This window comes from Paroedura picta, chromosome 8 (genome assembly GCF_049243985.1).
Source record: "Paroedura picta isolate Pp20150507F chromosome 8, Ppicta_v3.0, whole genome shotgun sequence".
Taxonomy (NCBI): Eukaryota; Metazoa; Chordata; class Lepidosauria; order Squamata; family Gekkonidae; genus Paroedura; species Paroedura picta.
Window position 1 is genome coordinate 43,203,586 of NC_135376.1, and position 21,370 is coordinate 43,224,955.

Genomic DNA, 21,370 nt, shown 5'->3' on the forward strand with positions numbered 1-21,370 from the left:
AAGGAAAGTAAAGGGATTGTTGGATTTCAGGGAGAAAATGGGTTTAAAAGAACCAAGAGAACTTTTAACTGCTACTCCAGATAGTAGTTGTGCACTATGGTGTTCTGCACTAGCTGCCATTCACAAAGTGTTACCATTTGAAGTTTCCAATGCAGGGCTCCACCTGGCCAGATTCACCTGATCAAGGTATGAAGCCATTCTTTGGGCAAAATAAAAGTGGAGGAAAATTATTTTTCATAACTGAACTAACTTGCTTCTGCAACAGTAATGGAGGTTTGAGAGTGACCCCTGCTGTCTTAGACAGAGGTGGTCAAGGTCAGCTGAACCCTGTCAAATGGGGGAAGCACAATGCCCTGCAAGATGCCAGCCTTCCTGGCCTGCCTCACTTCTGTCATGTTAGGAATTAGCTTCAACCATTTCAGCATCATTCCCATGGAAAAGGAGGGGCTCTCCTGAATTCTTCAAGGAAAATGAATGGCTGCACAGCATCAGGGACCTACACTCTGTTCCTCCCTGACCTTGTCAGAAGCATCTTCCTTTCAAATTGGTTCACACTGTACAGTGAGACAAGGCAAGGTGGAGGGGGTCCCCACAGTTTCTGTAGAAATAACCCCCATCCTGACTTTCCACCTGAATAAATGCCCATGAATTCTCTTGTGCTATCTAGTTGGGGGCTCACATGTGTGTTCTTGCAGCCAAAAATTCTCCCTGCCCAAACAAGTTTTCTGTGCACAGGAATGTTGGGGTATGCAGAGACACTATAATTTCAGCTCTTTGCTTCAGTCAGAAGCTATATAGTCAAGATTTAGCACCATTTTTGCTCAGTTTCACGGTTAATTCCTGGCAGTGAAAATGTGGTCCCCTCCAGCCTGAAAAGATACAGCACACTTTGCTAAGGTGACCAGATTGTCCCACTTTTGGAGGGACATCTGGGGGCACCTGGCAAATTGTACTTATGTTGATGGTGTCCCGCTTTGCCAATGGTGTCCCGCTTTGCCAATGTTAAAATCTGGTCACCTTACACTTTGCCCACTCGGAGTTCACCCCCCTCACTGGGCATTCCAGGCCCAACTAACCTCCAAAGTGATAGATTCAGGTGGGTTGGATTGAAGGAGCAGAGCAAAGTCCGAGTCCGCTGGCATCTTTTCAGTTTGAGTCAAGGCGCAAGCTTCCGTGCGCGCAGCCGGAGGAAGCGTGCTTGTAGAAAATGTTGTTGGCCTGCTGGGCTCCAACTTTGCTCCACAACTTCCAGAGTGGCGCTCTGCAGCGCCGCTCTCCGCGCGGGCCTCCTCTGCTGCCGGGCGTCGGTTCCGGCCGCTTCTCCTCCTTCCCCCAAGGCCTGGCGACCCGCGCTGGAGGAGGCCTCTGGCATGCTGGGCGGTGCGCGTCGCGCTCGACCAGCCCGCTGCCCCTTCGCCGAGGGAAGGCGCTGCCTAGGAGGCAAAGTCCGCCGTACGATGGCGGCAGCGCGGCGGGGTCGGCTGCTGGGCCGGGCGGCCGCTCCCCTTTTCTTCAGGGGCTGCGGCAGATCCGGCCATTCGGGAACGAGGGTCCCGCTGAAACGCGAATACGATGCGATCGTCATCGGCGCAGGTGCGTGCCAGGAAAGCAGCGGCGGTGTGTGTGCGTGTGTGCGTGTGTGTGAGGCGCCCCGCTAGTGACCGTCGGGCCACCTGGGTGGTGCTTGGTGAAAACCGCTTGGCTGCCGGGTGAACGGGAAGGGGCCACGGCAGGCTCTTCGGCAGTGGAGTGGACCGGCCGACTTCTTGGTCCAGACGAGGCAAGACAGTCCCGGCCGGAGGTCGATGAGTGCAGCGGCAGGAGGCCAGAGCAGGATCCAGCGACCTGCGGGTCTCTTTGAGTAGGTGATCGGTACGCGAGGGGAAGCAGCCCGATGCTCTGAGGAGGGAGGCCAGAAGGGTCCTGTAGCCCCTGGAATGCAAGCACCCTTGTGGCAGAACACGCTTGTTTGGATTGGGTCTCGGTTTGCCCCTGCAGTGGGACGCAGGGTGTGCAGAGGGCAGGACGTCTCATGGGGCGCTTGTCTGTTTGCAGGACACAACGGACTGGTGGCTGTGAGTATTGGGGACCCCACCCCCCAGAAGCTGTGGCGGCCCCCTCCTGTGTTGGGTGTGGTTATGGAGGGGGAGGAGGGGGGTCATGTGCCTGGGGTTGTAATGTGGGGGAGGCAGCCAGGTGTGTGGCTGTGAAGCTCCCTGAGGGGGAGTGGTTGGGGCCAATCTGGGCTGAGGTAACCCCTGCTGCTTCCACAGGCTGCCTACCTGCAGAAAGGGGGGTTAAAAACAGCGGTGCTGGAGAGGCGACACTTGGTAGGGGGCGCTGCGGTCACTGAGGAGATTATCCCAGGTAACCCCTCGCATTCCAGCATGCGGTTCTCCCCCCCCCTTCCCCCAAGCAGGCAGACCTCTGCCCTCAGTGTGCCTGGCATCTGCTGTCTTGCAGGTTTTCGGTTCTCCAGAGCTTCCTACTTGCTCAGCCTGCTGAGGCCCCAGATTTATTCAGAGCTGGAGCTGAAGGTACTGAAAAGGGGGTTGGGTTGGGAGGGCAGATAAACAGAAACAGTGGGAAGAATCGCAATTCCTGACCCCCCTCCTGGCCTCTGGCTCTCCTGCTGGTGTTTTTCCCTGGTATCTGCAATTCCCCACACTTGTGACCCTTATTCTCTTGCAGGTGTCAAGAGCAATCCCCCTCCCTTCTCCAAGTATCCCATTTTTCATGGAGGTCACATCTTAAAGGCTGGCACTTAATAGGCTTAAGAAGGCAAAAAAATAGGAAAAAACACTGAGTAAAGGAGTTGATGACAGAGTTGATAGAATCCTCTTTCTCCAAGTATTAGAACTGGGGGATCACCTAAGACCAGTGTGCAGAAGTTCGTTCTGGTGAGGCTGATGAAGGTGGGAGAGGGAAGGCTTTCCTTATATCCAAGGATCCACTCAATGGATCTGCCTCTTTAAGGTCTGTGATAGTTTAGCATGTCACATCTGGACCCAAAGGAGCCAAGCTGTCTTTTGTCTTGCAGAGGCACGGCTTAAGAGTACTGCCCCGTGATCCTTACTCCTTCACCCCATTGCTGGAGGAGAGCCAGGGTGGAAAAGCCCCCCGCTCGCTGCTGCTGGGGAACAACATGGCCGAAACACAGTCCCAGATTGCTCAGTTCTCTGTGCGGGATGCCCAGGTATCGACAAAACAGATGGGGAAGCAAAATAAGCCTAGCTGTGTGGCACAGGAAGCAGGGCTCAAATAGGGAGAAAGAGGCCTGCTTTTTAAGGGAAGACTGTGGTCTGGGCCGATACCAGCAGTTTTCTTCTCCCTTCCCTTTTGCAGGCCTTTCCCAAGTATGAAGCATTCATGAGCCGCTTGGTGTCCGCAATAGACCCTTTGCTAGATGCTTGTCCTGTGGACATGGGTGCGTTTGGTCAGGGCTCTCTGCTTCAGCGGCTCCGGGCACTGCGAGGAGTGCAGACCCTGTTTCGTGCAGGTAAGGGGGGAGTGATGACTAGGCCTTGGGGGGATCCAGCCAGCTTCAAATCCAAATGCACACATATCAAGATCTCTTTCCAAAGGCCCTTGCATGGCATACATAGGAGACAGAATCCCTGGCCTAGAATGGCCCAGATCCGGGGGTCCCATTCTGTGGTCCTGTGGTTCTTCTCACTACCATGCTGCAGGGGCTGACTGGGCCATGCACTGCACCTTCTGGGTCCGGGGCTGCCTGTGGACCTGTCTCTGAAGGGTAATCGCAGTTGTGCGTAAGAGGAATGCTTTCTTTTCCTGAGCTTTGCTTGTGCCACATGTGACCCCGGTTTTCTTCTTGCCAGGCTTTGCTCTGGGTAAACGGCTTCCCCAGTATTACCAGGTCCTCACAGCCCCCATTTCCAAGGTGAGTGGAACCAGAGCCTCCAAGCTTCTCCCCTATATTTGAATGGTTCTGCTGCTTCTGTGTTCGAGCCACATCATTGCCTTAGTGGAGAGCTGTCTCTTCCCCCAGCCTGGGAACAGCTGCTCCCAAATAAGTCTGGAAAACTTTCCTCTGCATTCTGTGGTATGTCGCAGTAAGCATAGAAGCCTGGGCTGCTGTGCCACCGTGTTTGCCAGAGAGGGTGGCACATGGCCGAGGTCTTTCTAGGAACTCCTTGAAGAGCCCTCTTCCTCTCCCTGTTGCTGCAGATCTTGGATCTCTGGTTTGAGTCTGAGCCTTTGAAAGCAACACTGGCCACAGATGCTGTGATTGGTGCCATGGCTGGTCCTCATACACCAGGCAGTGGGTAAGGACCGAGTCAGGTGGACGGATCCCTAGTTCTCTGTCCAGCCTGTCTCTGTGAGTTCTGTTTCCTCCCCACTCACAACAGGGCCCAAATCCTGTACCTTCACTGAGTGTCTGAAATCAGTGGAGATCTGCAGGCAGGCTTTGCTGGGCACAAGCAGAGATGGTTGAGATCCCAAGCCTGGCATTTGTTTGAGGCTGGAGAAGCTCCATGGAAGGAGGCCAAGAAATCAGTGAGAGGGCCAAGCCTGTCATGGTGCTTCTGACCATCTTGTGCCCCAGAAAAGCTGCAGCTTTTGCCCTGGTCTGGGAATCCCGTAACCTTCAGTCTTTTTTGCAGGTATGTGTTGCTGCATCATGTCATGGGTGAGCTCGAGGGGCGCCAGGGGGCCTGGGGCTATGTGACCGGTGGCATGGGGGAGCTATCCCAGGCCTTGGCTCGTGCTGCTACCATGCTTGGGGCAGAGATCTTCACTGAGAAGGTGTGTCCCTGAGTCTGAAGTGGTGTGCCTGATCTTCCCCTGAAAAGGCTGTTGGGGGAGAAGATGTTGTACAGATGTGGGGAGGGGGAAGGTTATCTCAGAGCTGAAATGTCAGTCATTTTGGATAAAAGGGACAGCCAGGTTCCACCTGCAGTATAAGAAATAACTGTACCCTCTCAACATAGTCCTGAGGACATGACAACCTTGCCCTGCACTTGTTGGCCCCACTGGGTATCTTTGTGTGAGGAGTGGAGGCTAAACCCAAGATCCTGCCTCCTGCCTCCAGCAAGACATGTGGGAGGCTGCCCTTCTCTGCTTACCCCTACGCTCAACCTTGCAGACGGTTGCCCAGGTTCTTTTAAGTGCTGATGGGAAGGTGCGAGGTGTTGGCCTGCAGGATGGCACTGAAGTGAAGAGCCGCCTGGTGCTCTCCAATGCGTCTCCACAGCTCACCTTTCTGGAATTGACCCCCAAGGTGAGCTCTGCTCCTTGGCTTCGAATGGAAGGGCCTTTGAAACAAGGGCCTCAAGAGGATGGTGCAAGGAGGCTGGATCCCAGACACTGCCTTTCTCCCTTCCCTCCTTCTGCCCCCCATCAGGGTTGACCCGGAGCCTGCAAAGGGGTTGGGGGAGGTCTCTTTGCTGCATCATGTCATGGGTGAGCTCAAGGAGCTCCAGAAGAACTGACTGAGCTCAGCTGAAGTTGGGCTACAGTTGAGCTACAGCCCATTTTTTCCTGCTCTCGTTCTACCAGCTAAGCCTCATGTCCTATATTGATTTTGTCTTGTAGATTGTCCTGTCTGGCTTGTCTTCACAAGGAACTGTTTGTTGCCATTAAAATAAGTCTAGGCTGTCCTTGGGAAGGCTCTGTCAGTCAAGGCTGTTATCCCTGCCCAAATATGCAGCGGCCTGAGTCACTCAACTGATGTATTCATTTGTTTCATTGTCTTTCTTTCTTTCTTTCTTTCTTTCTTTCTTTCTTTCTTTCTTTCTTTCTTTCTTTCTTTCTTTCTTTCTTTCTTTCTTTCTTTCTTTCTTTCTCTCTCTCTCTCTCTCTCTCTCTCTCTCTTCTCTCTCTCTCTCTCTCTCTCTCTCTCTCTCTCTCTCTCTCAGGGGCTCACTGGATCTTGGGATTGATGCATGGGGCTCTACTTCCCAGCTAGATATGTGTCATCATGCTTTGGGCCTTGATTGGTTGTCAGTCCCCAGTGGTTCATTTTGTCTGTGACTCTTCTCACTAGGAGCAACTCCCGGTGGAGTTTGTGCAGAGCCTTTCAAAATTTGACACACGCTCTCCCGTCACCAAAATCAACGGTGAGCATTGCAGAGAGACAAACAGGTCAGAAGATCTCATGTAAAGTCGCTATTTGGATGTTCCCATGAGTGCCAGGCCGTGACAGAGTCAAGGATGAATTGGGGGGGGGGGGGAAACCCACCATACATTTGTCAAACAAATAGCATTTATGTCCATGTTTGATGTACTTTTTGCTCTGGTTCTTTGGTCAACTTTTACATCAGGAAGACAACAGAATCCCTGTGGCAGCCTACCCAAAGTCCACGGAGCAAAAGGGGACCTCCTGGTGAGGTATTACACATGGCCAACAGAGGGCATCGGAACACTACTAAATTGAGATCTTTCACAGGGATTCCAGAGAGCAAAATGTATTAATGCCATCTCAGACCCATTGACAGAATTTAGTGGCCAAAAGGAAGGTGAGGTTCATGGAGTCCTGCCCTGGGAGTCCCAGCCTCAATGCCTTTTCTAAATTCCCCCCCCCCCCCCTTGAACACTTATGCAGCCGTCTCTGAAGAAGAGGGGACGTGTGGCAAGATTCTCTCTCCCTTGACACAGGCACCCTTGGTAATAAAAACTGGCGTGTATATCAAGGGAGGGCTGGGGCACACATTCATGCCTGCTTAGTAGGCCTGTACTTGGCCTGGTGGTAAAATATTCCCTAATTTGCTCACTTTACATGCATACACATCCCGATAATTTTGGTGTGTGCTTGAAAGTGTGCCTCAGAAAAGCTTAGTTCATATTTGCCATGTGGAAAGCTGGCCTTAATTGCTTAAGCCTCACCCTCTGCTGCTTTTGTCCCCAGTGGCTGTGGACCGGCTGCCCAGTTTCCTTGCAGCCCCAAATACCAGTGATGGGTGTCCTTTACCTCACCATCAGTGCTCCATCCACCTGAACTGCGAGGACATGGACACACTGCACCAGGCCTTTGAGGATGTCTCTCACGGGAGGCCCTCTAGCAGGTACTTTTGCAAACATCAATCCTACACAGAATAGTTGGCCCAGGTGAGCAGATGAGGGGGTTCTTGACACTCCTCCTTGCCAGGATTCATAGAGTTGGAAGGGGCCATACAGGCCATCTAGTCCTGCCCCCTGCTCAATGCAGGATCAGCCTAAACAAGCATCCAGGATAAATATCTGTCCAGCTGCTGCTTGGAGATTGCCTGTGAGGAGGAGCTCACCAGCTCCTTAGGCAGCTGATTCCACTACTGAACTACTCTGACTGTGAAAACCTTTTTCCTGCTATCTAGCCGGTACTGTTCTACATGTAGTTTAAACCTGTTACTGCAGGCCCTATCTGCTGCCAACAGGAACTACTGTCTGGCCTCCTCCAGGTGACAACCTTGCAAATACTTAAAGAAAATACTCCTGTCAACCTCCTCTTCTCCAGGCTGAACATTCCTGAATCCCTCAGCCTTTCCTCACAGGGCTTGACCCCCAAGTGCAGGATCATCCTCGTCACACTCCTCTGAACCTTCTCAATTTTGTCCACGATCTTTTTGAAGTGAGGCCTCCAGAACTGCACACAGTACTCCAGGTGTGGTCTGACCAATGCAGTATACAGGAGGACTATGACATCTTGTGATTTTGATGTGTGGCCTCTGTAGATGTGAATCAACTAAGTGGTTAAAGCTGACTTTGTTCCCCTGAAGCTGCAGTGAGTAGCCCATGCTACTCCCCATAGTTCTCCAGAGCTGCTTTCACTAAGCAATGATGGGATTAGCAAAGTCAGGCCCCCACGTCCTCACTTACTGCACTACTCTAGCTCACAAATCAAAGGCTTCTCTGTGGGGGGGTGACCTACTGCAAAAAGAGAAAAATGGAAAGTGCAGAGGAACTCTGAACTGTAAGAGGAAGCTGGATTGTGAACACCATCCTCCTTCTGGCATCTCTCCCCATGCCCGGGCCTTGCCGTGATGCAATCCTGGTTTAATGAGATAAGACTCACGTTCCAGCAAAACAAATGGATATTGTCAAGTTCTTCCCCTGTGTCTTTCTAATCCTGTGAGCACGGTGGGAAACTCTCTCCTCCTGCTCACTTGCCATTTCATTAGCTAGGGGAGCCCCTGGAGTGTCTGGCAGCCCCTGGGATACTCCTGGGATGAGTGTTGCACAGCCGGCCTCATTGAAATGCACGGCCTCCTTGCACCGGAGCGGCTGGATCTTCTGTTGCTTCCTCCTGATAACAAGAAGGAGCTTTGTGTCTCCTCAACCCCTTCCTCGTCTCACCCCCGTTATTATGCCATTTTTATTTTTTAAAAATCTGTCCTGTCAGAAACCTTGACTTCCTGCCTGCTCTCACTTCCTTTGGATGGAAAGGAACTTAACACTTCCATGTCTACATATCAGAAGGAAGGTCCTCTGTGTGGATCGTTTACTCTCTTGTCTGGTGCTGTGCTTTGTCACTTTGTGTATCTCTGCCAGCTGGGTGCATCACTTCATGCCTCTGAAAAAGAGGCTCTCTGGGTCACAAAGGACCATCCCACAAGAACCTGGGTGGTCTTCAAAGTGCCACTTCGTTAAGAGTTCACTGGGACTCCCCCACCCTCCTGAAAACAAGCAGGCATCTTATAGCTATCAGTAGTTTGTTTCCAGCGGGGACTGCAATGGGAGGCAAAGCAAGAATAGCCTCCACAGCACCTGCCCTGCCCAGAATCTGTTTATTCAGTGAGGGTTTTTTGGAAGACCAGTCCCTAAAGATGAAATATTGCCCTGGCATCACATGTTTTGATTCTGGGGGGGGGGGGATCATCCCTTGTAGTACTTTTGTTACCCCCCCCTGGAAAAAAAAAAGCAGGGCTAATAGCAGTTTCAAAGAGTGTATGACTATATTGGAGAACTGATCTGGGGGTAGGAAAGGGTTTAAATTCAGCACCAGTTCTTGGACCAGATTAGAAGCACCACCAGTTTGCCTTGCTTCTGTTTCAGCTCTTCTGTATCAGGTCTGCTTTGGCCCTGGGGAGGCCTTTTGTTCTGCTGGGGACAGTCTGTCCCCATCAGGACTGTCGTCAGAGCAGAGTCAGCTCTCTTAACTCCCGGCTGTAACTAAAGGGGAAGTGAGGCCTGACAGCAGAAGTGGCACCAGAGGCTGTTCTGGACCTTCTCCACCCAGCACTGCCCAGCAGCATCTCTTTGTCTGATTGCAGGCCCATGATTGAACTGTGCCTCCCGTCTGCCCTGGATCCCACACTGGCTCCCCCTGGCTGTCATGTGGTCTCTCTCTTCACCCAGTACACTCCTTACACACTGGCTGGAGGGAAGCAATGGAATAATCAAGAGCGTGATGCCTATGCTGACCAAGGTACCACCATGGACGGTGTGGTGTGTGTGTGTGTATGCACAACTTTATGATTGGGGAGAATATTCCAGTTCTAGGACTGGTCCCTGGGATCATGCTTCCCACTTGGCTTACAAACCGTGCTACAGCATGGGAAGATGTGCACATGGACCTACGTAGTCCCTTCCTCTGCGCACACAGACATAGCCCCTGGCATTACGTAGAAAGCTGCTTGCTCCTCCGTGCTTCTCTTTGGGGTGGAGTGGGAGAGTTTCAGCCATGATGCAGTTCTAGTTTGCACTCATGCTGTTCTGAGTGCTGAAGTCCCTTGGAAGGCAGATGTTGACTTGCTCGGTTCTGGGTGAGCCAGCCACACCTTGCCCAGCTCCAGTTCCCCTGTGAGTGCCAGAGTCTTCTCCTCCTAGTGTTTGATTGCGTTGAGGCTTATGCACCCGGATTCAAGGCCTCCGTCATCGGCAGAGATGTTCTAACACCACCAGACCTTGAACGGATCTTCGGCTTGCCTGGCGGGGTACGTACTTTCTGAGAACCACAACCCTCTGCCCGCTCAGTGTAGCCCGCCCGCCATGAGCTCACACGGCAGATGTGTTGGTGTGCCTCACTGATAGGGCAAAGAGTAAAGTCTCCATCTTTGTGAATTAAAGGTCTTTCCCCCTCCTGCTGCACACAGACCTCCCCCCCCCCCGTGCAGTTTGAGTTCCTTTGGGCTGCAACTCAGAGAGGCGTCCCTGCCTGTGGGGCGGAGTTCTCATGCGATGCTGCCTCTGGTGTTTCAGAATATTTTCCACGGAGCCATGTCTTTAGACCAGCTGTATTTTGCCCGGCCTGTGCCCTCCTACTCCGGCTACCGGTCTCCAGTCCAAGGCCTGTACCTCTGCGGCAGCGGGGCTCATCCCGGTATGTGTCTGGGAGGGGCAGCAGGGGCTGGAGGATGAGGGGGGAGGGGCTCCTGGATTGTGTCTCCCTAAAAATCTCTGGCCAGAAGCGGCAACACTCAAGGAGCTGCACTCCCTGCAGGGTGTCTGGAGCTGTTCTTCCAGCTCTTCTCCGGTGAGAGTGCAGCAGTATGGTCTCCCTTTCAGGTTCCTCTGCCCAAGAGCAGCGCCCGGCCAAGGCACTCAGCTTGTGAGCCGCAGCCCCCTCCCCAGCTCTAATTCTGTGCCCCCACGGCTGGTGACCGGCCACTCAGTTCTTGTCCCTGCATAAACTGAACAGGAGTGTGTAAGGGGTGTGGGGGGGGGGGGACAGCAAGGGTGGGGCTGCAGCCAGGGTGGCCGCCTCCTTCCCTATGTTGGTAGGGAGTGGGGCTGGAAGCATGTGGGGAAATGCATCTAGCACTGTCCTCAGCCGTGGCTGCTGATGGTTGCCACCCCCAAGGGCTCTGGCGCTTAACATCTAGAGGGGGTTACTGTGCAGGTGAGTCGCTCAACTGACCCTTCCAATTTCTCCCCCACCCCCACCCCAGGAGGAGGAGTCATGGGAGCTGCAGGCCGCAATGCTGCCAGAACAGCTCTGGACGATTTCCGGCAACAGTGACCTGGCTGGAGCCCTTGGGACACCCCAGCTGAAGAAACTGCACCAGTTGGCAGACAAGCAGCCAGATGTGATTCGGCCGAGCAGCTTCTCCAACTCTTTTCAGGGTTGCCATCCTCAAGCATTACCCTCCTGGCAGTCAGAGGAAGAGATGGGCAGTGCCCCCTGCCACTGGACGTGTGCATGCCGCAAGCCCATTCGGAGCAGGCTGGCAGCTGGCTGGCAGGCTCCACCCATGGTGCTGCCGTTCAGCTGGGAGTCGTGCTTGCTGTGTGCCCTCCTCCGAGGCCAGTTTGAGGGATGCAGCCCACTGCTCCCATACAAGAAGAGACCGCAATTTGAGTCTGCTGGCGGCTTTCCATGGGAAAGACAGGCCAGTCCTCTGTAGGGCCATCCTAAGCAGAGTTACTCCCTTCTGAGCCCATTGATGGATTTGATCAGGTGGCTGTGCTTCAGGTTTCACTGTGAGACTGTCTGGCTCTCAGAGTTTTGGCAGGAGCTCCTCAGCATTAATGCTTTCTTCCAGTCTTAAGCAGAGTTACACCGTTCTGTGTCCAGGGCTGTTAGTGGTCTTAGAAGAGTGTAACTCTGCTCAAGATGCCATTGTTAAGAGCTTAACACAACTTAACACAACATACTGGTTTCTGTCCCTGAAAATGTTGAAACCCGGGCGTTCTGCCACCTTGTGCTCCAAACATGTCACAATCCCCACTCCCAGGAGCTCAGAGGCCTGGCATCTCTTGATCTAAGGAACAGAGCCGAGCTGCCTGTCATCTTAACCAAGGGGCCGGGAGAGTGTGCTCACATCACCTGACCTTGTGGCTCCATAGCCAGGGCCGGTCATGCCTGGCTGAGCCCCGTTCCCAAAGAGCCATATTTCTCACTCACAAAGAGCAGCTGCTTGCAAACATCACTCGATGTTCTGGCCGCAAATCCCAGCTGGGCAGTGGCCAGAAGTCAGCTGCCCTCTCTGACAGGGACCATTCGGGGATTTGTGCACTAAGCAACCTGGTTCACAGATCAGTTAATCCAGTTCAATTCTGTTGAAACCCCTGTGCATAAATCAGCTTAAATCTAAATACTCCAGCTTAATTGGTACATGGACAGCCGCCAAAATGTGTTGACACAATAAGGAAAGAAATCGATATTGTGCCTTCCTCCCAAGCAATGATGGATTGACTTCATGTGAAGGAATGATTGAAAAATCATTACCAGTTGTCCCTTTAGAAAACGTGTGTTCAAAGTTTAGAGAGCCTTTAAAGAAAGAAATCCTGATCTTTCTGTATAAGAATATTGCTCACCGTTGTAGGGGTGCAGCAAGCAAAAGAGCCCAGGCTGCAACCCTCCGGCAGACTGTCCGCTGCCTCCAGGGGCTCCTTCCAAAGGACAGCTGTCAAGCAGCATCCATCCATGTCAGTGCAGCTCGCTTGGATACCCGTCACAGGATGCCTTTACAATGGATGGGAGTTGTGGAGCATCGGTAGGTGGACTTTCATCATCCTGACAAGCTTGCTTGTGGATGTGAAGTCTATACAATTACCGAGGCAACACTAAATGTTTTACAGGATGAAGTCAAAATTTCTGTTGTGGGGAAACTGAAAATGCATTATTTACAATAAATGTCCCAGCAGCTCCCCTGCTGTATACGAACTTGGTCAAGGCATTTGTTCTCTCTGATGCCACGTGAGGGAGCCCAGACTCTAGGGCTGCACCACCCCACTGCTGCTCCCTGTGCAGTCTGTGTTCCCTGCCGCACTAGTTTTGCCTCAGCTTGTAATTTCCAGTATTTGAAATGCAAGCACCATTAGCTTTGAACAGTTAACCCCATGCACATGCTTAGTGCCCCAGCTCTCAGGAGAACGTGACTCTGATATGGCTCTTGGGGCTGTCTGGCTGAAACCTACCGCATGAAGCTGAGGACAGAAGCTGGCCTTCCTTATAAAGTATGAGTCCAGTGCTGCCTCAGACCAACACGGACACCCGCCTGAAGAGCTTCCTTATAGCTTGTGTTCATAACATAAGGAGAAGCAAACAATCTCTGCGAGTCCATGGAAGACAATTGTCATGGTTAGACCAACAGTTGCCACTTGGTGGCAGTGTTGCTTCTCTTGCTTAAGTGAGCAACCAGGAAAAAATGACCAACGCCAGAATAAGGTAGCTAGAACTGCCTTGCTAATAGGATTTCATTCCTCTTATTGTTTTATATCATGAACGTGTGAAGCACAGCTATTTTAGCTTCACCAGTAGTACTTGGCAAGCACAACGCTCGTCCTTCCGCTTGAGGTACAGTCTGACAACAGTAAGGATGGTGAGTGCTTTTTGGACTGTGGCCTGGCCTGGCACCTGAGAAGTAGGTACTCCACTATTGCAAGGGTAGGAAGGAAGGGTTCACTGGAGGTATTTTTCAAGTTGCTAAGAGAAGAAAAAGGCAATGCAAAGTCAGAGTACAGGCTGACCTTGGGGCTGAAATGATTTCCTGAGGAGTTGAGGACACGGGCTCTTCTGCATTCAAGGAGTATCCCCCCCCCAGACTATTCAATTTATTTATTCATTGTCTGCAAGAGTGACACACAAGAAGCACAACAGGGCTACCTCCTATGTGGAGGAGGGCTTCCCAGTCCAATGACCTTCTCAAGCCTTGTGCTGATGTCAACAGTGAATGAGGCCCGACCCATGTACAGAATACTCACAGTTGAGTAACCCTCATATTACAGTCAATGCCAACCCATGCAATGCAATCCTCACAGCCAGAGGCCAGCCCCTGGTTTCCGAGATGAAGTGGCACACGCAGAGGCTTTCGTACAAACATGTATGTGCGTTGACTGTCATGTGTGAACTAGGCTACTGCAAGAAAAACATCACACACTGATAAGGCATCCTGAAAGTAGTAAGGTTTCTGTCCTGTTCCTTCTCCCGCCAATATTTTATTTGACTTTGGGCTAAATTAATCCCTGCGGCCTCTGCAGGACTGTAACCCCTTATCTCAGAGCCGCCTTTGAATCAAGGAGATCATTTGAATGCAGACTAAATGTCATCTCTCTGCCCGCGGGCCGTGTGGGACATCCGAACGGAACTGACCCTGGCCAAAGGGCCTAGAACTGCCGCAGCCCCAGGGGCAGGGAAGGACGAGGGGCGCAAACCTCTTTCCGCCAGCAGGTGGCAGGAGAGGGCAAGCAACGGCGACAGGTTTCGCTTCGCACTGGGCGGCGGCGGAGAGACGGCGCTGCGTGCCTCGAGATCTCCGCCGCCCCGCGAAGGGCGGCTGCCCCACCGTTTAGGCCCTGGGATAACAAGGAGGCGGCTGTCTGTACTTGTTTAATATATTTCTGCCCCGTCGTTCTCCCTAAAGCGGACAACAGTTTTGCTCCCGGCCCTGTTTCTCCTCCCAGCCCCCAGCCTGCGCGGGAGGTCAGGCTGAGAGAAAAGGACCTGGGGTCCCCGAGTGGCCAAGTGGGGATCCCGAGGCGGTCCCCTGGACCTCCTCCAGCCAACTCTGTAATGCCCTGCCCTGCCCTGCCTCTCCTCTGCTGGGCGGGAGCGTGCCTGGGCGGCGCGGATGCAGGTGGCTTTCGACGGGGCGGATGCTACGATGCGGCGGCACCTGTCAAGGAGCGAAGTGGCGGCCACGCCGGGCGAAGAAGCCTTTGGGCCAAACTGCCGCGCACGAGAGGTGCCTCCGCCACACGCACACACACACACAAACACACACACCGCCGACCGGCCTTCCCCGAGGGGTGGGCTGGACGGCCAAGGCGTGCTCGAGTCCGTGATCTGCGGGACTCCCAGGTCGGGCTCAGCGTTTCTGCCCCGTCCTCGCCGCGCCACGGGGAGCTGAACGGCCGCGGCCTCGCCTCGCCTCGCCTGCCTCCGCTTCCTGCCGCCGCCTGCCTCCCGCCCGCCCCCGAGAAAGCGTGCCCGGCAGGCGGGGCTGCACCTGAGACACCTAAATAAATATTGACGGGCGGGCGGGCAGAGAATAGCTCCCGGCAGGGCTGTTTTTAGTGCCGCCCGAGCTGCTCCCGGCCGCTAACCGCAGGACAGGCCGGGCCGAGGGGCGGACACGTGCTGGGGCCGGGGCTCGCCGCCGCCCTGCGCCACGTCGGCCTGGCAGAGCCGTGAGGACGAGCCCAGGCAGGGCACGAAGACACGCCTTCCGTCCTGACACCGCGGCGGAGGAGAGGCAGAAGGGATCGGCCCGGCCTGCCTGCGAGGAAGGCGTGCGGGAGGCCCTCCTGCGCCCGGGTGTGTGTGTGTGTGTGTGTGTGTGAATGGGGGGGGGGGGGTCGGGCAGGAGGTTCTGCCTCCCGCGAGCGGCTTGGAGAGACGCTTGGGCTTATGGACCCCGCCCCCTTCCCCTCCCCCACCGGAGGAGACGGGCCTTGGCTCAGCACAAAGCAAATCTCATCGACCCTAAGGGCCATTCCACACTCGTTCAAAATTTGCACAATGGTTGCAAATTGAAATCGCTACTGTTTTGCTGTTATGCACAACGTCGTTGACAATCTGCAACACTCCTGAAACCGATCCGCAAACCGATTCCTCCCCATCCCTCCTAGGCAGACCAGTGGAGGAGGGAAGGGAGCCGTCACTGTGTGTGGGCCAGGCCTCACTCTGCATGCTGAAGGTCCCGGTCCAAGTCCTGGCATCCCCACTTAGTTAGGAAAGGGGCCCCAAAAGGCCTGAGTCGAGACCCTGGAGAGCCTCTTGGGACACCTCAGACCATAGGAGGCTGATGGGCAAAGTAAAGCAGCCTCACATGCCAGTCCCTGTGGATTTGGGCATTGCTTTGATCCTCTGTCCTGCTTGAACAGTCCTAAATCAGTGGGGAGGCTTGTCCCCATTATAAACCGGGGGGGGGGGGAGCGCATCTGTGCCAGCAGGCTGGGCTGTTGGTGAACAATCCACAGGAAGCAGCCAGCCCTGCCTCTTGTGGGGAAAGTTGATAGTATCTTTTGCTACTCCTCTTGGCCAGTTTTTGGAGCGGCAGGGCTGTTGCACTCACTGATTGGGCCTGACTGGGCAACCTTGCTTTCTTTCTGTCGGTACCATATGTCAGGTCTGCCTCTATTCACACCTGCTGCTGTGGCAGCTGTCCCCTGCAGAGTTTTCATAGCTTCACCAGCTATTCAATAACTGTGCTTTCTTCCATAGATGAGTCTAATCTGAATTAAAACTAAAATGGGTGTGCATATCAGCCCGCCCTGGTTCATGATGTCATTAAACCCTCCATCTCAGTGCATCACTTTTTCATAAAAATAGCTCTCTTTTGACTTTAATGTATACCCCTGAATACATTTATTATGAATTTGAAGCCTGTGTCTGTGCAAGTGAGAAAAATCTGTTTTCTATCTGGAGGAGAAAAAAAAGAGAATCATGCATTCTTTTACCCAGGCATCAGCTCTGATTTTGACATTTTCTGTCTCCAAAGTTAATTTAGTATACAGCTAATCTGGGATGAGGTCATGTTTCTTGTAATTTTATGTTCTTGATGTTATGCTGTCATTACTTGCTCCTGAATAAGCATTTTTCTTTGTTTACCTGTTCTGCCAGGTCTGCTTCAAAAACCCCTTTCTCTACAATAGTCTTAAACAAAGAAAGGCTGTGAAAAATGGAATCAAACCTCCACACAGCCATAAAGCTTCTTGGGCTAAGTGTCACCTCCCTCACAGGGTTGTTGTGTGGGTAAAGGAGATGGTACCATGTCCCGAGCTCCTTAGAAGAAGGGTAGAAAAAACATGTCAAGTTGCTTAATTCTGACCGTCCTAAGCAATAGCATTAGGATGGATGCACAATAAAATGACATCAGTGTGATCAGTGGTACAGTGGTAGCGATTAGGTGAGGCATGACTCTAGCACTGGTTCAGCTACTCCTGTTTCTCCATGCCGTCAGTTACCCCAGAGGAACCTGAGTTTGAGAGGCCGGTTGTCTCCCTAGCAGCACCCTGGAACCATGACCTTTACAGATCCCTGCACACTGGTGTACTTTGGCGTGTCTCCCCAGCAGTGGTATGACTGGCATGAAAAGAAGTTGTTTTGAGACACGATGGAGCAGGAGGAGTCCCCTCCTTGTAACCCATAGGAGGAACAGCTCCCTTCTCATGACTCACTCTACCCAGTCAGCCCTGTGCCCATTTCTCCTCTTATTTTGCACAGGACAGCTGTCTCATGGCTGACCCTCCTGGGTCACTCACAAGCAATAGCTTTGGAGGGAACTGGTTCCCTGGCAGGTGCTAGCACCCTGACATCATTTAGCCAGGAGACACATGATGGGGAGAAACGTCACAACAGTGCCAACAGCAGCTCTCAATCGAGCAAGCTGGGCTCCAGAAGGTATCCGTGGGACCTGGCTGGGTACCAAGAAATGGCAGGATGCTCATTCAGCCCAGCCCACCAGGAACAACCAGCTCTGCCCTTCCCTAGGAAGAGCTCGGAAGCACTGACATTGTGATGAGCTCAAGGGGCGTTTGGGGTCATGTTTTTTTTCTGGCTCCTCCTCTCAGGAACCTGCTCCTGAAGCTCTAAACAAACAGCCTGTAGCTACTGGCACAGTCCTGCTGGGCTTGGACACACACAACACCATTTCCTGTTTATCTCTGGCCTCACAATTGGGCTGGCGGTGGGGCAGGGTTGCCTGGCCACAGACCTTGACCAGCAAGGCCAGATGAAGACCCGAGGGAATGGTTGCATTTAGCTCAGCTTTACTGAGCAGGTCAAAGGCTCTTTGGGGAATTCTAAGGAGAGCAAGACCAACCACCACCCACCCATGCTGGGTGAGCTTTATAAATCAAGCCAATTTATTGGAAAACACACTACCCTGGAAAGGAATCAAATCAAGCAGGGTAGTGATCTCCAGTCTGGGAGATTCTGGGAGATTTGGGGGCAGTGCCCGTGGAGGGGGGAACTGAGGGAGGGATTTCACCTGGAAGCTCTGGTGTCCCATAGAAATTTTTCTCCAGACAAACAAACTGACCTCTGTAGGCTGGTAATCAGTTACCATTCTGGGAGACATCTCTGCTCCAATTGGAGGCTGTCCATCCTAATGTGAAAGGAATGCATCATATTACCTCTCCCCCTGGGAAGTCAGCTGACCAACAGAGGCTAGAGTGGCCAGCCGTTCACTGCGGCAAGAGAGAGCCTGTTTGGTCTTCTCAGGCACTGCTTGGAGGAAGCTCCTCACCAGCCGGCATTCTTAGGTTTCGGAGAATGCTGAGACAAGCATGGTATCCTGGAGGGTGTCTTTCTGGTCTTCTCTCTCCCTCTGTTCCCCTGAGCTTCTATGGGCTAGGTGTGTGTAAAGTGCCATCCAGTCACAGCTGCCATAGGACAACCCTGCCAGCATGGCTCATGGGAATTGTAGTCCATGCACATCTGCAGAGCCACTGTTTGGCCACCCCGGCACAGAGGTTTTAAAGCAAGAGGCAAACAGTGGTGCTCTGCCATTGCCTGCCTCTGCATAGTGACCCTGGATTTCCTTGGTGGTCTCCCATCCAAGTACTAATCAGAGCCAATCTTGCTTAGCTTCCAAGATTTATTATTAATTATATATGCTGCCCCTCCTGGGTCTGTTGTCTTGCCATCTGATGAGAACTGGCTAATCCATGGGTTAGGTAGTCTCCATTAAAATGCTTCACTTGCTTTCAGAGGAGAGGTTATAAGTCCCACTATGCTGCCTCCTTGCAACTGTTCCTTCTGTGCTGTGTCCTCCTGACCACATATTGGCCAAGGCAAGCATAAGTACCTGTGAAGCAAAGGCTTGAGTATAATTTTAGCCATCGTTCATGAGTCTTGTTGTACCCTCCTTCAGATTTGCGTTGCAGGCTGCTTCAGGCAGCAATTTCTGTTCTAAAATTAGTATACATAAACTATCCCCCCATTTTCAAGACATTCATGCAAGAGACCCTCCTAGACACCGTAGCTAGACAAATTTATTATCTTTTCTCTTGCTTCCAGATTGTTAACAGAGGATCTTTTGGAAACTGACTGTGTTCAATAATTAACCGCATCTTAGCAAATCCCCTCTGAAACATACAAGCAGTAGACCCACAAGGACTTGTGGGGGGATCTCACTTTTCCCTCTCCCACTGTTTCCTCTGTCCCCATAGCCTCTCCCCTTTTCCTGCTTCCTTCTCTGTTTCCCACTCCCCAGCCTACCCGCCTTTTACTTGTTCCTGCAGCTTCTACCCAGGAAAACTATGGCAGAAGGCCTGGCCAACCACAGGGCCTGGCCAAGTTGTGAGACAGAGTTCCTTCATCGACTTGCAGGGGGCACCTTACTTTCCCCTGTAACCCTTCTCATTATTTTCTCCTGGCAGCCTCCCAACCTTCCCTGCTTTCTTCTTTTCTTCCCACCCACCCACCAGCCTCCCTTTGAATTGCCCCCCATGTGCCTTGGGTCTGATGTCCTTGAACCATTAAAGCTTCAGGTGCTCCCATTACAGAATGTTGCTTGGGAAAAGCAGCAGACTAAGAGCTAACACAGCCAGAGTAGAGCTGAGGAGCATAATTACAGGGCTTTGACAAACCTTTAGGAGGAACCTCAGGACTGGAAAGAGCAGAACAAAATTATGGCATCAGTGAGTTGGAAATCATTGGGTAGCCCACCTGTGGCTACAGTTAGGTTAGACACCATGAAGAACTGTTTTCTGCCTCCCTTTTTTTGAGCAGTTAATGTAACTGGATTTTAATATAGATGAATTTATGTTCACACTCATAGATGCAAACTCCTGCTCTTTCCAGTCCTGAGGTTCCTCCTCAAATAACCTCACATGGTATCAGTGCTCATATGCTCAGAAACCTTTTCACAGCTCTCTTAGTCTTCATAACTTGCAAGCAGAGGATATGGCCATGGCCCATGTCACTAAACAGAGCTAAAAGAAATGACTAGGCCTAATTATGGAGGACAGGGAGATCAGTGGCTTTTAACGGACAGGCAGGAGATTGCACAGCCATTCGGAAAAGCAACTGCTACAAGATGTAAACAATGGACAAGGAGCAGGCTTTCCAAGTAGTTATGCATATCCCCTAAAGCTAGGGCAAGAAAGTAATGAATATAGCAAATGGTCAGACCCAGTGAAGGCAGTGATTATGCTTTTAAGTGAACAGGCATTTTTTGATCCCTTTTATTATAAAGTGACTTTAAAGGGTTATATTCTTACATTTATATTTATTTTCACATGAATACATGAAATTTTTATACTTTATACTGAAACTAGAAGAGCCTCTTGTGGCGCAGAGTGGTAAGGCAGCCGTCTGAAAGCTTTGCCCATGAGGCTGGGAGTTCAATCCCAGCAGCCAGCTCAAGGTTGACTCAGCCTTCCATCCTTCCGAGGTCGGTAAAATGAGTACCCAGCTTGCTGGGGGGTAAACGGTAATGACTGGGGAAGGCACTGGCAAACCACCCCGTATTGAGTCTGCCATGAAAACGCTAGAGGGCGTCAGACATGACTCAGTGCTTGCACAGGGGATACCTTTACCTTTACCTTTTACTGAAACCAGACCATTCCCCATCAAAGTCAGTATTGCATCCTTTGACTGGCAGAGACTCTTCAACGACTCAGGCAGAGACCTTACACATCCTTGATCCTTTTAACTGGAGATACGGGGATACCTGGGGCCTTCTGAGTGCCAAGCCGATGCTCTGTCACTGAGCCACAGCTGCTCTGTGGAGATCCTCAGTGGGGAACTAGCATGGCTTACAGTGTTGTCCCCTTCTCTATTTTATTATTAACAGTGTAAAATGGCAAGGAATTACTGAGTAAAGGGTTGAAAACAAAGTGGCCAATACTTCCATACCTTAGTCTAGCGCTGTCAGGCAGCCTTATTTGGATTACTGTATGCAGTTCTGGGTTGCTGTATATCAGAGAGCATGTGACAGAGTTGGGGAAAGTACCAAGCTAGAGAGGCAACTTGGTGTAGTGCTTAGGAGTGCAGACTTCTAATCTGGCTAAGCTGGGTGTGATTCCCTGCTTCCCCACATGCAGCCAGCTGGGTGACCTTGGGCTCGAGAAAAGCAGCATTTCTTCTTCTTCTTCAAAGAGGGCCTGAGGTGGTGAGAGCTGGGGGGAAAGACTGTGACCCACTGTGAGATTTCCAGTGCTGTTTATTGTATGGTAGCATTAGTTTAAAGTGGCTTTTTATTGTAAACTGTCTTGGCTCTTTGCTTGAAGAAGGAAGGTGGGGGGCGCATTCTAATCAAACAAATAAATATCATTGCTCTTGGCATTATCTGTTTATAACGTTTTTACCCCAGCCTTCCTCCAGAAATCTCAGGGTACTCTTCATTTTTCCACTCCTCCATTTTCTACACACAACAGCAAAGGGAGAGAAGTCAGGCTAGAGAAGATGTAGCTGGCTACCCCCTGAGCATCATGAACACAAAGAGCTGAACCCAGTCGGACTCTCTGATCATCACTCCACACTGACTGTATTGATGGACAGAAAGGAAGAGCTGCACATTGGACCTATTTATTATTGTTA

General features: G+C 52.0%; 1 protein-coding gene across 4 annotated transcripts; it reads left to right on the plus strand.

Annotated features, from left to right (window-relative positions):
- Positions 1 to 1,174: 1,174 nt before the first annotated feature.
- On the plus strand, positions 1,175 to 12,544 carry PYROXD2 (pyridine nucleotide-disulphide oxidoreductase domain 2). 4 transcript variants are annotated; one of them, XM_077349410.1, is made up of 17 exons: positions 1,175 to 1,593; positions 2,056 to 2,075; positions 2,274 to 2,367; positions 2,464 to 2,537; positions 3,041 to 3,196; positions 3,346 to 3,499; positions 3,840 to 3,901; positions 4,189 to 4,286; positions 4,626 to 4,767; positions 5,108 to 5,242; positions 6,008 to 6,079; positions 6,259 to 6,346; positions 6,869 to 7,025; positions 9,210 to 9,364; positions 9,766 to 9,872; positions 10,138 to 10,258; positions 10,827 to 12,544. In XM_077349410.1, the coding sequence occupies exons 1-17, from the start codon at positions 1,371 to 1,373 to the stop codon at positions 10,895 to 10,897; spliced, it is 1,929 nt and encodes a 642-aa protein (XP_077205525.1). In that variant the 5' UTR covers positions 1,175 to 1,370; the 3' UTR covers positions 10,898 to 12,544. The 4 variants fall into 4 exon arrangements, with proteins under 4 accessions (XP_077205525.1, XP_077205526.1, XP_077205527.1 ...); XM_077349411.1 differs by lacking the exon at positions 6,259 to 6,346 and having other exon boundaries at positions 6,008 to 6,080; XM_077349412.1 differs by lacking the exon at positions 5,108 to 5,242.
- Positions 12,545 to 21,370: the final 8,826 nt, after the last annotated feature.

Coding starts and splice junctions, on each gene's coding strand:
- PYROXD2 (XM_077349410.1), top strand. CDS start 1,371: ATGCTGGGCGGTGCGCGTCGCGCTCGACCAGCCCGCTGCCCCTTCGCC. Junction 2,368..2,463: donor CACTGAGGAGATTATCCCAG/GTAACCCCTCGC, acceptor GCTGTCTTGCAG/GTTTTCGGTTCTCCAGAGCT. Junction 10,259..10,826: donor CGGCAGCGGGGCTCATCCCG/GTATGTGTCTGG, acceptor CCCCCACCCCAG/GAGGAGGAGTCATGGGAGCT.